The sequence below is a fragment of the Aythya ferina genome, assembly GCF_964211825.1.
Source record: "Aythya ferina genome assembly, chromosome: 11".
In the NCBI taxonomy this organism is placed as follows: Eukaryota; Metazoa; Chordata; class Aves; order Anseriformes; family Anatidae; genus Aythya; species Aythya ferina.
The window spans coordinates 537,615-554,946 of NC_140307.1; the positions used below are offsets into that span (position 1 = coordinate 537,615).

At 61.8% G+C, this 17,332-nt stretch overlaps 1 protein-coding gene across 2 annotated transcripts in view; it reads left to right on the forward strand.

The window, feature by feature from the left end:
• Positions 1 to 2,451: 2,451 nt before the first annotated feature.
• The window catches only part of RASGRF1 (Ras protein specific guanine nucleotide releasing factor 1), a 31,395-nt gene continuing 16,514 nt past the window's right edge, over positions 2,452 to 17,332 (forward strand). Inside the window, exons 1-5 of one of the 2 annotated variants that reach the window (XM_084531774.1) lie at positions 2,452 to 2,954; positions 13,045 to 13,151; positions 13,525 to 13,672; positions 16,128 to 16,220; positions 16,912 to 17,165. In XM_084531774.1, coding sequence (XP_084387900.1) covers positions 2,679 to 2,954; positions 13,045 to 13,151; positions 13,525 to 13,672; positions 16,128 to 16,220; positions 16,912 to 17,165 — 878 coding nt within the window. In that variant the 5' untranslated portion in view covers positions 2,452 to 2,678. The remainder of the gene's footprint in view (positions 2,955 to 13,044; positions 13,152 to 13,524; positions 13,673 to 16,127; positions 16,221 to 16,911; positions 17,166 to 17,332) is intronic. The other variant, XM_084531773.1, reaches the window with a different exon arrangement.

A 17,332-nucleotide genomic window follows, 5' to 3' on the forward strand; every position in this document is an offset into this window, starting at 1 on the left:
CCTGACCCTTTGTTTGCAGCACAGCTCGTGGGAGAAGTGGTGAGTACTTCACCTCTGCTTTCCCAGAGCACAGGGGTCACACTGCAAATGCCTTAGAATCGATCAAAGCACACGTCACGCTCAAAAAATAAACCTCCTTTTGTTTTGGGAAATCACAGTTTCCATATCTGCGCCAGCCTTGGAAACTATCCGCTGTTTTTTCCATTACCCTCCCTATCACCTGAGGGGAGTCCGGGTTAAATTGCCGTGTGGCTGGGACACGGGGCGGCTGCCATCCCTGCCGTGGGCTCCACCACAGCCCAACGCTGCTCGTGCTTGGTGCTGGGAGCTCTGCTGTCCCCCAGCAGCCTGCTCGGGCTGGAGGGGCGTTGGGCAGGGGGCAGGGGACACGGCACATCCCCAGCCCCATCCCTGGGGCCAGCCGCTCCCAGCCCGTGGGACATCTTTTCCTCTCCTGCTCCACTCTGCCTCTTGGCTCCCCTGGTGTGGGGCTTGGCTGCACGGGGACAGAGCAAAGCCCGCAGCACTTTCCCTGCTGAGCAGGCACAAAAGCAGCTCCACTGCCTGGGGCTGGGTCCCTGTGACAAGGAGCTGTGCGAGACCCCAACCCCACAGCCAGGGCCCTCACTGCCCTGCCCCACGGCGGTGGCTGCCTGCTCGGCCCCGTGACGACCCGCAGGGAGGCAGGAGGGATGGGGGCTGCCTCAGTTCCTGCTCTGGGGCTCGCTGATCAGTGCTCGGTTGGCAGGATGGGCCGGCTGTGGGGAACTGCCTTTAGCTGCATGCTTGGACACATTTTTTTCACAAGCAGAGAGGTTGGGTGGTGAAGTGGGATGCAGGAGCTGCATGACCAGGCTGGAAGAGAAGGAGGGGAGAGCCCTGGCCCACGAGGAGAGTTGGATGCGCAGGTAAGTGCTGGAGCTTGCCGGACTCTACCCACCTGCAGTTGGGGTAATGCCGGGAGAACTCGGCCAGGAGGACAGAGCCCTGCCCGTCAGCTGGAGGGGCGGCCGGGCACGGGGTGCTGAGGTGCTGAGGGTGCCCTGCTCCCGGCCACTCTGCCCCTCCTGGGCCTGACCCGGCACCCAGCGGGCACCCACACCCTGTCCCATGGCGAGCGGCTCTGGGTGCCTGGAAATGGCAGCACCCTTCCCAATTCCAGCCCGTTCCCTCCTGTTGCCATGGCAGCCTGTGACCTCACTGAATTCCTTGGAGATGTGCCAACATTTTCGGAGGAAACAAAGCTAATTAACGCGGTTTTCCTGATGCCCTCCCTGTCTGCAGGGGCTTGGTCACACCAGGCTGGGGTGCGACCCTCTGGCGGTGAGGGCAGGTGGGCTCACACACCGCCCCGCAGCCACCCCAGCTCTGTGTGCCCATCACCGTGGGGTCTGACCCACCCAGTGCCCATCACCGTGGGTTTGGCCGACCCAGTGCTCCCAGCAGCAGGCAGCCCCCAGGATGCGGGGAGCACCGGGGCCCTGCCTGCCCCGCACAGGCTGCAGCTCTCAGCAGCGCCCAGTTTTGCTGTGCTGTGCGTGGCACACCAGGCCCGCATGGCGAGGAGGGATTACAGGAAGAAGAACAGAAACAAACGGAGACCTCGGCTCCTCTTCTCCCACCTGTGACCCCTGGCAGTGGCTGTGCCGGTGGCAGGAGCAGGGCTGGAAGGGGGAAGGCTGCTGGAGGGTGCCACTGCCTCGCTGTGCCATGCGCCCACCGCAGCCTCAGGGACCGCAGGGGCTGGCCGGGCAGCAGCCGCTGGGCACGGGTCCGGGCCACAGCCACGGGTGGGGGACGGGAGTGGGGACATCCCGCGGTCAGCAAGGAGCCCTGGGCCAGGTGTGGGGGTGCTTCCCTGAGAGGCCCGAGGTCGGAGCACCCAGCTGAGCACCCCTCGAGCCCAGCCGGTGGGCTCTGAGGTTGCAGCTACCCCGGGGGTCCCACCTAACCGGGCCCGGTGCACCGGGGCTGGGGGCTCCCCACGGGCTGCGGGGGCGCTCTGCGGGCGAGCTCCCCCCCACCCGGGGGTCCCGCTCCGCCGGGGCTCCCTTTACCCGGGGCTCCCTCCCGGCGCCCCGCGGAGCCGCTCCCGGTCCCGGTCCCCGGTTGCCCGCCGGGGCGGCCCCGGGGGAGCGGCGGGTGTGTGGGGGCTACCGGCCCTGCGCCCCGCGGCGGGGAGGCGAGCGGAGGGGAGCGGAGGGCGGCTCGGGGGAGCTCGGCGCGGCCGCCCCCGCGGCTGGCGGCGGGGCAGGGCCATCCCCGGCGCGGGGCGCTCCCGGTGCCGCCGTCCGCGGCGGCGGCGCTGGCACCGGCGGGGCGGCATCACGTGACGCGCCGCCCGCGGGGGACGCGGCTCCGGGACGCGGCGCTCCCCCGGCACTGCCGCCGCGGGCGCCGCGGGAGGCGAGCGCTGCGCGGGCACGGCACGGCTCGGTACGGCTCGGTACAGCTCGGTACGGCTCGGTACAGCTCGGTACGGCTCGGTACGGCTCGGTACGGCTCGGTGCGGCTCGGCACGGCACGGCTCGGCCCGGCATGAGCCGGCGCGGCGGCCGGCGGCTCTCCGGGGGCAGCGGGCGCCGCTGATGCGGGCGCGGGGGCTGCGGCTGCTCGGCAGGTACCCGCCCGCCCGCTGCCCGGCGGGGACCATGTGAGGAGCCGGCGGCGCCGCCACGATGCAGAAGGGGATGCGGCTGAATGACGGGCACGTCACCTACCTGGGGCTGCTGGCGAAGAAGGACGGCGCCAGGAAGGGCTATCTGAGCAAGCGGAGCTCCGACAACACAAAATGGCACACCAAGTGGTTCGCGCTGCTGCAGAACATGCTCTTCTACTTCGAGACCGACTCCAGCTCCCGGCCCTCGGGGCTCTACCTGCTCGAGGGCTGCGTCTGCGACCGGGCGCCCTCCCCCAAGCCCTCCCTCACGGCCAAGGACTCCCTGGAGAAGCAGGTGGGTGCCCGGGGCCCGGCCGAGCCGAAGGGGGATGCCCGGCGGGCCCCGCACCGGCACCGGCACCGGCACCGCGGGGCACGGCCCCGGTCCCCCCCCCCGGGCTCCGCCGACGGGCACCGCGCCCCCCGGCAGCGCCTTGCCCCGCAGCGGAGCCGCCGCCGCCCGGGACCTGCCCACGCGTGACCGCGGCCGGGGATGGAGCGGGGGTGTCGGGGGAGTGGGTACCGGGGGGGCCGCCCGGAGCGGGCACCGCCGGGCCGCGTTGGCGGCGCGCCCCGGGGCAGCGGGTGGGAGTTCGTCGGGGGGGGGGGGGCCGGGTGCTGCCCGGAGCCCCCCGTGCCGCCCCGTCACGGCTAATTAGCTGCCGTTAATTGGCGGCGGGGCTGCGGCGCGATGCGCCCCCCGGCGGCCGCGGCCCGCGCTTTGCGCAGCGAGGCTCCACGCGTGTCCGCGGCACGGAGCCGCCTCGCTCCTGCGCTGCCGCTGGGCACCCGGCCCCGGCACAGCCCCGGGTCCCCGCGGGGCCGCTCCATCCTCACCGGGGCTCGGCCGTTCGGCTGCAAAATTCGCCAGCCCGCGGCAACCCGGGGTGTGCGAGTGCACCCACGGGCGTGGGGCGTCCTCTGCCACGGCCGGCCGCGGGTGCAAGGCTCGGCCCCGGCGCTTGTGAAGGTCCCGGCGAGGGAACCCACGGCCCGGCACCGCTCGGAGCGGGCAGCTCGGAAATGGGAGCGCAGTGCTCAGCGTGGGGGTGGCACAGGGCCCACTTTCACGGGGATTTCAGCCCGTGCCTGCTCCTTGCCCACGCCACGCTGTGCCTCTGCCACCAGCCTGCCAGCGAGCGCAGCACAGCCACCTCCCGGGGACACGGCAGAAGCCGGGGGCTCCACATGCCACACGCAGGGCTGTTACTTGTCTGCAGTGCTCATCGCCAGATGCTAATGTCTGCAGGTGGAAATGGCACTGAAGGAGCACAGCCGCTGCCAGGCCCCACAAGGATCAGGGTCCCTGGGCTCCCCGGCAGCCCACAGGGCAGGCTGACCCCCCGGGTCAGTGGGGTGGTCGCTAGCAGCACTGCAGGATGTGCTGGAGACCTCTGGCTCGGTTGTGTGGGGCCCTTTGCTGGAGGTTGATCCATCCAAGCACTCAGGCAGCGCAGGGCTTGGTGTCAAGTGGGAAGGGGGTTTCTAACCCAGGGACACAAATCCCCATCCATCACTGCCACTGCTTCCAAAATTACCCCCGGTCTCAGGGAGGTGGACAGGAGCTGGCTCGCTGTGGATGAATTCAGCCCCCAAATGTGATGTGTTGCACCAAGCCAAGTGCCCCCGTTGGAGGGCGCAGAGAAGCCCCTCAGCAGGAGCAGTGCTGGCGCCTTTCCCGGCGTGCAAAGCCCAGGCTGCGTGCTCGCAGGAGGCACCGCACATCTCGGGTCCAGCTCTGCAGGTCTTGCATAATTTTGGCTAAGCAGGCTCACGGTGAAACGGTGGCGAGCATGCCTGCAGGGCTGCGGGACGGACCCCGCAGCGACCCGGCTGGGCCAAGGGACAGGCTAGAAGGAAACAAGCCACCGAATCACCTCTGGCTGAGCACGGCATGCTCAGCACTCCAGAAACCCTTGCACGGCAGCGAGGCAGTGCAGCACCAGCAGGCCTGGCACGTCTTGGCACTCCCAGCAGGATCACTGGAATATCTCACTGCTGTGACCGAAATACCATTGTGTTTTTTTCTCTCACAGTCCTGCCTCTTGCATTCGAGTGGCCCCCTGCGTGCTGCGTGGTCTGCTTCCAGCAGCAGCGAGGGGCGTGTGTCCGCAGGGGGGTCACGCTGCTGTCCTGGTCTGTCAGCTGCGCCCCCGTGGCAGCGTAATAGATGCTGTTGCTCATCCCTGGTTTGGCTCAAATCAAGCTTGCTAGCCAGGTTTTGGCTCTTTGTGTTTGTACAGGAGGGATTTTCTGTCAGGTAAACGCTAAGGGGAGGCCGTCACCATCCCTTTCATTTTCAGAACACACCTGGAAGATTTACCTCTGGTGTAAAGGGGCTGCAGCCACGCGGTGCAGTGAGCTCCTGCCACACCAAGTACTGCAAAGCCCTGACCAGGGCTGCTTTACCCAGGGCTAGCACCTGGCTCGTGATTTTGTAGAATTCACCGGGACAATTTTAAATGAAAGCGCTCGAACACTTGCATACCCACTGCTTTGCAACGAATTAATCTGATACCAGATGAGATAAGCAGCAGAATATTCATGGTGCAGGTCTGCAGCCTGGGCTGTGCAGGATGTTGAAGGAAGGCAAACGGCAAGGAAAGCCGGCAGGTGTCTGAGGAAGGTGTCAGTCCTGCAGAACAGATGTGATGTTTTCCTCCAGCTCACCTGGTACCGAGCCTTGTTCAGCGTTGGTGGCTCTTCGGAAGGAAGGTGCTGAGGAAATTTCTAGCATTGCCCATCATCGCCGTTAATTGTTTTCTGAGGGAATTCATCCATCCAGGCAGCTGTGGGTCAGGCCGGGGGGACAGGGTTCCCTTCACAGAGGAGGTTCACATTTAGAGTCCTTCGTAACTGGGGTAAAACCTGGAAGGTTTCAGATTCTCCAGAAAAGAGAATTTTTTAAAAAGTTGGTCTTCCAAAACCCTCTCTGTTTTAATGTTCATGTATTTTGCTTTGGTGTGGATTTTTTTTCTCTGTGAATGCAGTGTATTTTTAGCATGCAGCACATGGGAGAATAAAGGAGCAAAGTTATTTGAAAAACAGAGGCACTGAACGGGGATTTGGGCACCTCTGGAAACTCCTCTCTTTTAGCCTGTGTTTCTGCAGATGAAATTTTCTTCAAATCTCTTTGCTTTTGCGAAATATTTCGTGTCTGGGTGGGGTGCCAGGCTCTGGCCCCGGGGACAACCCACTGCTCGGCTGCCAGGGGGTGCTGGGGGGGCTTTGGGGTGCAGATCTGACAGGGCAGTGGGCAGGTGCCCGGCCCTGCGGGGTGACCCCCCCCCCCTTTTTGTCCCCCATCGGTGCCTGGGCCAGGTGCTCCCCTGGGACCTGCTGTCCCCATCCCTGCAGCCAGCGAGGACGAGGCTATGGGGATTTTGGCATTGCCACATCACAGCTGTGGGAGGCACGGGGGGCAGAGGAGGAGGGAGGGGGACACGGTTCGAGGCGGGTTTGCAGGCCTGCACTGGTGCCATGAGTGCTCCACCAGCAGCCCTCTGTGGCTCAGACGAGAGCCAAGATGATGCTGAGTCAAGTGGCAGCGCTGTGCGAAAACCCTTGACTTGAAACTCGGGAGCACTCTGAGGCGAGGAGGCTTTTTTCCCACAAAGGCGAGGCTGCTCTTGTGCGCACATGGCGTATAACTCTGGATTTTCTTCCCCCATCTCTTAAGCTTTTGCCGGTGATAGGCATAACATTTATTGTCTGTGCTACTGGGGAGGCAGTGGGGACTGGAGGAAACATCTTGTGGGATGCGAGGCTGGAGGGGAGCTGGGCAGCTGCCCGGTGGGGCGGTGAGGGCCAGTGGTAGCAGCTCCCTCCAGCCCCTCGAGGTGGGTTTCTGCTCCCCTCCATCCCACCCTGCTCATTTATTTCCCTGCACAGCTGAGGAGGGTGTGAGAAAACCACATCTCTCCGCAGCACCAGCAGCACAAGGAGCTGTGGGTGCCAACCAGAGGTACTGTGGGCACCAGGGCACCCCGTCCGGCAGCACCATCCCCGTGCCATGGGGCTGGAGGGGAGGGGTAGGTGCTGGGGCACCTCCAGCCCCCCGAGCTGCCCTCCCATGGGTGCTGTCCTCGTGTGCTCCTCACCCCACGTCCTCCAGCAGGGTCCCAGCCGGTGCCCACGGAGCATGTGCTGCGCTGCCAGGAGGGAGCGACCCCGGCCAGGCTGGGAGCCGCGGCTGAGCCCTCGCTCCTGCCGCTGGTGGATGGGGAGCACGGGGAGCTCCCTGAGGGTGCACACGGCAGAGCTCACGGGTACAGAGCCCACAGAAAGGGGTGATAGTGGATGAACTGGAGGAAAGCTGCAAGTACAGCTGGTGGGAATGGACAAGCACCCGTCCCAGGGATCTGTGCCATGTCCCAGCTGGCGGGGACCACCCGGACCGTGGGCAGTGGGAGTGGGAACAGTGGCAGGGGAGCCACGAGCGGCTTTGAACGTGGCCCCAAAATGAGCAGCAGGAAAGGGAGAGCGGCGCTGGGCCTGTGGGCAGGGCACACGGCTCCCCGCGGGGACCAGCAGCTTGTTCAGGGAGGTGTTCGGGGGGCAGGCGTGGGGTGAGGGCGCTCCCGCGGGCCGGCTGCCAGCCGCAGCAAAACAAAACCAGTGGGTGCCGGGCCATGCGGCAGGGCTGCGTGGAGACAGCACTCGGCGAGCCGCATGGAGATGCTGTCATCGGCCCTGAATCCGGCAGCAGCTGAGTTTCTGTACCAAGCGCGCTTTGCACGGGGAGGGACTGCGCTCGCCGTGTTCTAGAAAAGTCTGATTTTTCTTGGGGGTATCCGTCTGAGCCTGCTGCTGTCTGATTGCAGTCTCTCTGATTATTCACATTATGCTTATTCAAAGGACAGGATAATATAATGTGATCTGTGTGACTGATCGCGATGAAGCGAGGTAGCTGTGAGCGAGCACAGGACACCTTGCCTCTGCGGTGACTGGCTTTGTCATAGGATAAAAAGCCGTTCCCCAGATTTCTCATAGAAATCCCAGTAAGGAATTTGGGGGACAAAAATTCTTCTTACAGATGTTCTGCAAACAAAGGAACTAAAGTCATTGAATAAATTATCCCCCCAGCAGTAAGCACAACATGAGCTGGTCAGGACAAAGCTCGCTGTGAGCTGGCAGTGGGGCTGCACTGCTGGGGCTGCCGGCACCCCCCTGAAGCCCGGACCCTGCTGGCAGCGGGGGGCCACGAGCATCTGCAGTGCCTGTGGCCAGGCTGAGCAGGGTGCACACATTAAGCAGTCATCTGCCCGTGGTGTTCGGGGCTGTGCTGGTCTACACGTTTACAAATGTTTTTTTTTAAAGTCTCCGATCCACCTAAATCCACAGCTCGCAGAACATCAGGAGAGCAAATGACGTGCTGTGTCACGGCTTCCTTTGGTGTGGGTATTCCAAGCTGGTGTTTTTTGGTGGTGTTCCAGGTATATTTGGTTACTGCATGGTCAGTAGTAAGTCCCCAGCTGTCCCAGCCACGGAGGGGTGCAGGCACTAAACGCCTCCCCAGGGTTTGGCAGATCCAGTCCCAAAAGCTCAGCACTGGTGGCTCAGATCCCCGCTGCCCCGGGAGCTGCCAGGTTGCTGGGTTGTTGAAAAAAGTGGTTTGGTGCATCAAAACCCCCAGCCGAAGTCATAAAATGGTCATCAGGGTGTTTTCACCACCAAAGACTGGAAGTCAGTACTACACCGTGGTTTCTGATAAAGGAAAAAGGCCAAGAGCATTTTCACATCTGAAACAAAACCAGAAGATCTGAAAAGCAAAACACTATTCAAAACTTTAAAGGATTTTTTTTTCCAGTGTGATTTTTTTGGGGGGAGATGTATGGGCTGCTTCAGAGCAGGAGACCTCCTGGCCCACAGAGTGCTGCTTGGCTTCCCCCGTCAGCCTCCTTCCCGTGGCTCGCTGGCTCTCTGCCCGTTGTCCAGCTGGGTGTTTATGAACTTGGAGTTAGAACAGTTTTCTAGAACCATGCGCTTCCAGCCAGGCTTTCTGCCATGAGATGAAGGTGGCAGTAACTCCGCCTTCATACCCGGGGCATTAGGAACCTGAGCGTATTTACTTGAAATCTGAAGTTTTGAACATAAAGTACGGTTTGTGAACTGTAAACCCGAACTACTCACCAATCTGCAGGTGGTCCTGGTGGCTTTGTGTTTTAAGCCAGTCCTTCCCTGTCTTTCACACGTTCTCATCCAGGAGATTTGTGAAATCTGCCAGAGGGGCAGGGGAAAGGAGGGAGGAACCTTCCCCAGCCTGGTCCCTCGGCTCAGCAGCTGGAGCTGCGTGTTTTCGGCAGCACAGACACAGCGTACACATTTCCCACAAACATGCGGGCACGGAGGCATTGCAGCGATGGCAATGCTCGTACATGGAGCTGGGCAGAGGTTTGCATCTCTTCTGTGCCCTGGCGCAGGAGTTTGGGGTGCTGCTGTGCCCCTCGTGCCCCCTCCAAGGCCAAGGTGACGGCTGCGCTCCCTGGCTGCATAGGAGCACAGCTTCAGAGCCTGCCCGAAGTGCCCGTGTGTGAGCCCCTTACAGCACGTCCTGCGGCACAGGAGGGAACCTGCTGCCTCTGTTTTATTTTGTGATAGCTGCCTGTAAGCCAGCGAGCTGCCCGGCCGCCCCTCTCCGTCTGAGTCACGGGTCCCGTCTCCCCAGCGCCCACGGTATGTAGGTCAGTGAAGCTAAAAGCTGCCGGTGCTGGCTGTGGATTTTTAGACTCATCCATCCAAAGCAGGCCGTTTCTCCTCCCTTGCCCTTTATGTCAGCTGCAATAACCGTCAGCAGCATGAGCAGGCGTCCGCGTACCTGCGTGCCATGGGCGACGAGGGGACGTGTGTCCCCGTGCAGGGGGCAGCACCCCACTGTGGGACATGGGGCAGCGCCTGCCACGAGTGGGGAGCCCCACGGGACGGCCAGGTCGGGCAGAGCTGCTCCACACGGTGAATTGCTGGCACCCGCTGGAGCTGGGAGGTGGCACTGGGCACAGAGCTGCAGCCTCAAGTCACGGCTGGTAATTAAACCTGTCCTTGCACCTGAGGCATCGGAGGGCTCAGGGGTCCTGAGACCCACTCCTGAGCACCAGGGCTCAGTGCTGAGCCAGCAGCAGCACCCAGAGGCGTTCAGCTCCAGGTCTGGAATAGTTCAATCTCCTATTTTTGAAACAATGCATGATTTTAAACCTTTTTTTTTTTTAATTTATTTTTTAATGTGTTTACTTAGTAAAAGGTAAGAAACAAAACCATTGCGGAGCGTGGTTGGGCCAACAGCAGTGCTTCTGCTTACGGCAGGTCTGCCCCTGCTGTTCCCTTCTCCTTTATTCTGAACGCTGCAGACCGGGCTGTTTTGTCCCCAGTACCTGCAGTGCCGGTGCTGTCCCCAGGTCCCGGGGTGAGGACGGAGCCCCTTGCTCAGCCTGCCCGGTCTCAGCAGTCGGACCCCATGCACCAGTTCCCTGTTAATGCCCCCCCCAGCGCAGCCCCTGCGAGCAGTGTGTGCCCACCCAGGCCTTGCCTCTATGGCACGCTGCTTGGCAGAGGGCAGAGCCGCCGGCTGCGCCAGCAGCGCCAGCCCCGGGGACATCAGACATGAGGGAGGACGTTTCTGTGGAGCTAGGCCCTGCACATTAATCACTCGGGTAGTCTCCTTCATTAATTCAAAGTCGTTTGTTGAGATTCTGGAAGCAGAAATAGCTCCCAAGCAGCATTTTGCTATTGTCCTCTTGTCTCAGTAAAAATAGCCGCGCTGGCGCTGGGGACCTTGCCAAAGTGGCAGCGGGAGCGGACTTCTGGAGAGGGGCTCGGGGTCCCGGGGCTGCGGCAGGTCCCTCCGGGCTGGGTCCCTGCTCCGTGCCACCACAGGGCTGTGGGGACACCTCTGGTGGTGGGGGGCAAGCGGGGTCCCGCAGGTCCCCGCAGGAGCAGCGGTTGTGCAGTGGAGACGTGGTCCTGGCTGCTCCCACGCTCAGCACCCCGCAGCAGCGCTCAGCATCCAGGTGCTGGCTTTGCCAGGCTGCGGGAGCTGAGGTTTTTCATGCCGGTGTCTGCCTCGGGCTGCGTTATCTCGGTGTGTTTGAGTGAAGTGTTTTGGGGGCTGAGGCGAAAGCAGAGTGCCTTGTTTGCCTGTGCTGAGAAATGCCTGCAGCCGGCTCCCTGTGATGCCTGGGTGGCTCAGGGCTCTGGAAAAAGGGTCTGGCTCCTGCAGAGCCCTGCCAGGGACGCGGTGCTGAGCCAGGCTCAGGCTGCAGGGAGCCTGCCCCGTCCCCAGGGCTGCTCGGCGGGCAGAGAGTGGGGGTCCCTGGGCAGCACCCACCGAGGGGCTCTGCACATTGGGGCTTTCGGTGCCTGCAGAGGGCAGGTGACGGCCGCAGGGCTGCCTCTGTCCCGCTGCGGGCTCAGGGCTGGTGGCTTTCTTGCTCTTTCTTGCGATGTTTTGCTTTGTGACCTGAAATGCCCCCGTGTCGCCCTGCAGGCAGACTTGCTGCCCCCAAACAAGGGATAAAACCTCTGCAGTGCTGGGGAGGGGGGGGCGTGCATCCTGCAGCTGGCACCCAGAGCCCGCAGGCTGCAGAAGGCACCGCAGGGACGGGGAGGCTGCAAAATGCCCCATAATGAGGGACTTGAGGAGCTGCGTCTGTCTCCTTTCTCAGAAAGCAGAGTGAGTGGTGGTTTGATTAAAGGTGATTTGGTTCCTAAGTACCTCCACAGCTGTGAGCTAATGAGGTCGGCAAATGAGCAGAAAAGGGACTGAGAAGGAGCAAATGTGAGCGGTGGTGGTGTGGGGACGGTCTGGCTGCCTGCACTGGCCCTGCGGGGAGCTGGGCTGGGAGGTCTGGCTGTGGGGAGGGGGACGGTGCTGTGGGGAGGGGACGGTGCTGGGGGGGGGGGACGGTGCTGTGGGGAGGGGACGGTGCTGCTCTGGTGCCCTCCCAGCTCCTGCCCCATGCCCCAGCCCTGTCTCGGGCTCCAGGCGCCGCTGGAGATGTTCCCGGGCTGTCGAGTGTGATGTGTCGCTGTGATAACAGAGAAGGCTCATAATTCAGGAGGAGATAACAGGTGGTGGGAGTTTTATTATTCAAATATAAAATAACTTCCTCCTTCCGAGCACGCTGCACTTCCTGGGTATTGTCTGTGGGTAACGGAGTGACAGCGCGAGCTGCGCCCTGCTCGCGGCTCCCAGGACCTGGCACTGGAGCACGAGGGGTGGCCGGGGGGCAGCAGCCCCTTGGTGTGCAGGGGGATTGGTGCTGCTTGCCACACACACACCACTGATTTTTGGGGCCATTTGTGCTGTGAGCCTTGCCCGGCACACATCCTGCTGCAGTGGGAACCCCGGGGACGTGGGGGCTGAGCTGGGTTTGCCCCCCAAGCACGTCCTCGCGGGCAGGTGGCAGGGCCAGGAGCGCTGTGGCCGTGTCCTTGTGGGGCTGGGGATGCTCCTGGGGCCTGTGCTCCAGGGGAGGGTTTCTGGGCTTGTGGACTGGACAAGCTGCTTAGTTAGCCCTGTTTGCAGGGGAAGGGGTATAAGAGAGCTGGGCATGCACCAGGGAGGCCCAACAACCTGCACGGCTCAAGAAGCCAACAGCTCCAGCAGCATTTGGGCTCCCTGGACAGAAGTGCAGGAGCTCGTGCTCGCTGCCCGCCATCCTCAGAGCCGCGGCTGCATCAGCCCTGTCCTTGTTGGGAGTTGTTTTTTGCCCCGTTAATTCAGGACCCGTGTTAAGCTGAGCGGCTGAGGAGCTGGTGCCAGGAGGAGCTGCTCCCAGTGGGTTTCGCCTTGGTCCAGCCGCCGGCGGTGGGATCTGGCGCTGCCGCGTTACCGGTCTCCAAGGAGACAGCAGCAAGCGCTCCAACGGCACAAACCGCGAGCCAGCGCGGGCTGCCACCGCCAGCACAATTAACACAAATACTGTAAATGTCAAGGGAGGCTAAATATAGCTGCCGTGCCGCGTCCTGCTATGCTGCCGGCCCCGAGAGCCGCCCGGCGCTGGAGCTGCCACACGTGGGGCCGCGGCTTCGCCCTGGCACCAGGGGCCGTGGTGGGTCCGGCACCGAGTCCTGCTCAGCCCCTTCCCCATGGCGAGGCTCTGTCCAGGGCTTCAGCCTCCTGGCTGTGGTTCTTTTACGTGGCTGAAAACAGCATTTGCCCAGCAGCCGTCACCTCCCAGCATTTCGTGTCTCCCTCAGTGCCCGCGGTGGGGCTGAGCCTCTTGGCCAGCCGGCAGCATCTTCCCCCTCCCCATGGCCCTATGTCCCCGCGTGCTCCCGAGACAGGACTTCCAAGGGCTTTATTTAAAACCAAGCAGCGTGCGGCTGACCATAAGGGGCCTTCCTGACGGCCCTGTGAGCGAGCAGTGACCCCCCCCTTGCCCCCGCAGCATTACTTTACCGTGAACTTCACCCACGAGAACCAGAAGACCCTGGAGCTGCGCACCGAGGACGCCAAGGACTGCGACGAGTGGGTGGCGGCGATCGCTCACGCCAGGTGAGGGCTGCGGGCCCTGCAGTGAGAGGTTTGGTCATGATTTTTGTTTCATTTTATTGCCCTGCCGTTCCCTTAAAATCTGCATTATCTTTACTGTCTGCAACCCCCCCTTGGAACCCAAATCCTCTCCTCCTTGACCAGTCCCAAACCAAAGTGGTAGCAGCGAGCGATGGAAGCACCGCAGCAGCAAACCTTGGCCATGCCCTGCTACCTGTGCATCCCCCCAAGCATGTGGAAAACCCATGCTGCCAGGGGGGCAGGATGCGACCCCAGCCAGCCCAAGCAGCTCGTGGTGGGGTCCCCGGGGAGGCGTGGGGGCCGTGGTGGGGAGCAGGGAGCCAGGAGCCGTGCTAACGGCCGCGTCTGCCTGCAGCTACAGGAACCTGGCCACGGAGCACGAGGCTTTGATGCAGAAGTACCTCCATTTACTTCAGATTGTGGAAACTGAGAAAACTGTTGCCAAGCAACTTCGACAACAGATTGAAGATGGGGAAATCGAGATCGAGCGCCTGAAGGCAGAGGTACGGAGCCTGGCTTCGCTGCGCTGGGCTCGGACCGTGGTCCTGTGGGCACCTCGGTCATGTTTTTACACTTGTTTAGTGAACCCCAGCCTGATCCTCATGCAGAGAGGGGTGAGGGTGTCACGGGCATGGAGCAGTTTCCAGAATTTGGGGTTCCTGTTACATGAGTGGCTGTGACTGCTGGGGCAGGGGAACGTTTGCTCCATCAGAGAGGGCTGGGGAAGGGGCTGGCGAGTCCTGGTATGAGGTACTGGGGAGAGATGGGGCCTCCTTGCTGTAACGTTTTGCCCTCTGTAATTTTCATCATGCACACCATGGTTGGACACCTCTGTGCGGGCTGTGCCTGGTGTTTTCGGGCACTGCAGAGCTGCAGGAGTAACGGGAACGGGAACGGGGAGGCTGGATCGCCTTGGGGAGGGACGCTGCCTTTGCCAGCTGCAAGCTGCAGCCGTTCTGGTAACCTAAATACATCAGGGAATTAACATAAACCACGCTGTAAATAAACCAGTTCACTTGGAAGGGGCTCTCTTTCCAACAGGAGCTGCTCTCGAGGCCAGCAGCTCGGCCGTGGGCAGGCTGAGTGGCTGGGGCGAGGGCAGGCGAGGCTCCGAGGCACCACCGTGACTCAGCAGCCAGCTCCGAGGGCTGAGCGTGTCCCCTGCCACCCACCTGCCCCCCAGCAGGGCTGCAGCCCCCGGCATCCCCACACTGCACAGCACGGGTGCCGCCAGGTGCTGTGGCTGCTGCTTGGAGCTATCGGCTCCTCGCCCCTGGGGCTGCCCCAGGAGCAGCCGTGGCATCGCTGAGTTTGTGCTCTCCAGCGCAGCAGGAGCGGTGCCCAAGCCCTCCACCTGCTTGGTGTGTCATTACGTGACGTCCCTGTCCCCCTCTGGCCCCACCGTGGGCCAAGTTCCCATCACATTTCCCACCAGGATTAAGGCTTCGCTGCTGCCCGTCGGTGTTTTTGCCTGGGGAGGTGCGGGTGTCGCAGCGCCCAGCCCCAGCCCGGGGCTGTGGGTTAAAACCACGGGGCAGGGGCTGGAGGGAGCCGCAGCTCCGCAGCGCTTCCCCGGGCACGGGTACTTGGGCTTTTACCTTGCGCTGTTTTTTTTCACTCATCTGCAGGCTTTGAAGTAGAGATCAAATGATCAGCTTCTACTTTAATGTGCAAATTTTGCTTACTCAATTAAACAAAACAACAACCACCAAAAAGCACGAGACCCCCCAACCCCCAGTCCTTTTCCCATGCTGTTCACCAGCCAAACAGCTTAAACTTCACTTCCAGCCCTGGGAAGGATTATTTCCAGCCATTAATTGATAGGGAATCCAAAATAACCCCACTTCATTTTTTAGGAAGCTGTGTTTGATCAGCCCTAATCACAAGACAGCTGCCAGCCAGGGTGCGGATCATGGGGTGGTGCCGGCAGGCACTGAGATTCGAGGTGCAGGCGCTGCTTGGAGAGTTGAGGCTCCCTGTGAGAGCAGAGGGGAGAGGAGCTGCTGGAGGCCTCGCAGCCACCTCTTCCCAAAAGCAGTTCTAGGGACAGGAACAGGGGAAGCCTGCAGTGACCCCATGGCCATGTGGGGTCTCGAAGGGCTCCGGGGGTTCCCCTGGTCATGGCTCGATCCAGAACATCCACGAGCACTGCTGAGCTTCGTTCACAGACAGTGATCAGAGGGACACAAAGCATTTTCTACCTAATGATTGCATGAAAAATGTGGCATTTTGTTAAAGTTTGGAAGAGGCAATTCATTTAAAACGCTCAGAAATTTGTAGAAATAACTTCCTTTTCCTGGGCTGCGACCGTGCGGCAGAAGCAGCTCTGCCTCTGCCCGCCCGCAGGACAGCCGTGCTCTCACGGACCTTTCCTTCCTGCCAGCCCAGCTCTCCAAAGACCAGCACACGCTTGGCTCGTGTGACCCTTTTTATTTTCTGGGTAGCACTTTTTGTTTTCTCTTACCCTTCCCTGTAGCTTTAGGAATAGTTGCAGCGCTGGGGATAGGACGATGGGTACGGCAGCAAGAAGCTAAAAATTCAAATGCGTAAAGCTAAAAATAGATTCAGCCAAATTTGTGCTGTAAAGCTGTGACTGAATCGAAGTTTGTCCCTCTCTGCAAGCTTCAGGGACTTTAGATCTTTCTGCCCCTTTCTCTCCGACTCGCTTCTCCAGCACGGCATGTGGAGGTGCCCGCAGGCAACAGTGGTGCAGCTGGTGTTTGGTGCCCAGCAAGGTCTCCAGTTGTGCCATGTGGCTGGTGATGCAGGGAGGCTTCCAGCACCTCATGGGTGTGGGACACGTCCCCTTTTGGCTCTTCGCTGATGTCCCACTAAGGACAGAATGAGCCCGATGCTCACATCCTCAGGGCATCCCGAGCGCGTGCCGGCTGCTGGCACGGTGCAGGGGCACTGGGGTGGTCGCAGCGAGCCCCACTCACGCTGTCCCTGTGCCCGCAGATCGCCTCCCTGCTCAAGGACCACGAGCGCATCCAGTCCGTGCAGAGCAGCGCTCCGAGTGACGACGACAGCGACATCAAGAAAATCAAAAAGGTTTGTCCCAGCCGGGGGACCCGCGGGGACAGGCTGAGGGCTGGAAGCGCGATCCTTGCTCTCCTGGAGCAGGCTGTGGGGGAGCTGCTCGAGCATATACCAGGGATCATTGCTGCTCATCGAGGCTGTGAGGAGGTGAACGTGCCCTGTAAATCTGGGCGTCCTTCTGCTGGCTCTTTGCTCCGTCAGGTGCTCTCTGCTCTCCCCTGGTGACTGAGCAGCCGTGGCCAGCTCACACACAAACCGCGCCTTCTTACGTGCCACTTCTCCAGGGGCTGTGGTTAACCCTTGTGTTTTTAAGAAGAAAAACCACTGCCCAAGCAGAATTCTCTGCAGGAAGCAACAGCCCCTGCAGTGAAACCTGCTGCAAATTGGCTGCCCTTGGTGAGAGCACGCCGTGCTGCACAGCAGGCGCCACTCACTGCACGCCCTGCTCCAGCTCCACGCCGTGCTCAGCGGCACAGGGCGAGCACATCAAGGCATGGGTGCTGCCCTGGAGCCTCCCCAGGCACCTGCAGGGCATAGGCCATGAATCCTGCATTTAGGTTGGGTTTGGGGTCCATGGTCCTGCTGTGGGAAGGTGCCTGGCACGGTGTCTGTGCAGCAGGGGTGCAGGAGTTAACGCAACAGCCTCTCTTTCCATAGGGGTTTTAAATTCCCCTATGAATGAAAGCCCCCACTCGCTCGGCAGGTGCAGAGCTTCCTGCGGGGCTGGCTGTGCCGCAGGAAGTGGAAGACCATCATCCAGGACTACATCAGGTCCCCCCACGCCGACAGCATGCGCAAGAGGAACCAGGTGGTGTTCAGCATGCTGGAGGCCGAGGCCGAGTACGTGCAGCAGCTGCACATCCTCGTCAACAACTTCCTGCGGCCCCTGCGGATGGCAGCCAGCTCCAAGAAGCCCCCCATCACGCACGACGATGTCAGCAGCATCTTCCTCAACAGGTGGGGCCAGCCTGGGGGCTTCGTCAGAGGGCACGGGGCAGGGGGCGCTTGGGGAGGCTCGGGGCTCCCAGGGATGGGTGCTGGGGTGCTCCCCGGAGCCTGCAGCAGGGCTTTGGGACATGCAGGGCGCAAGTGGGGGTGTGCTGGGGAGATATCTGCGGTGACAG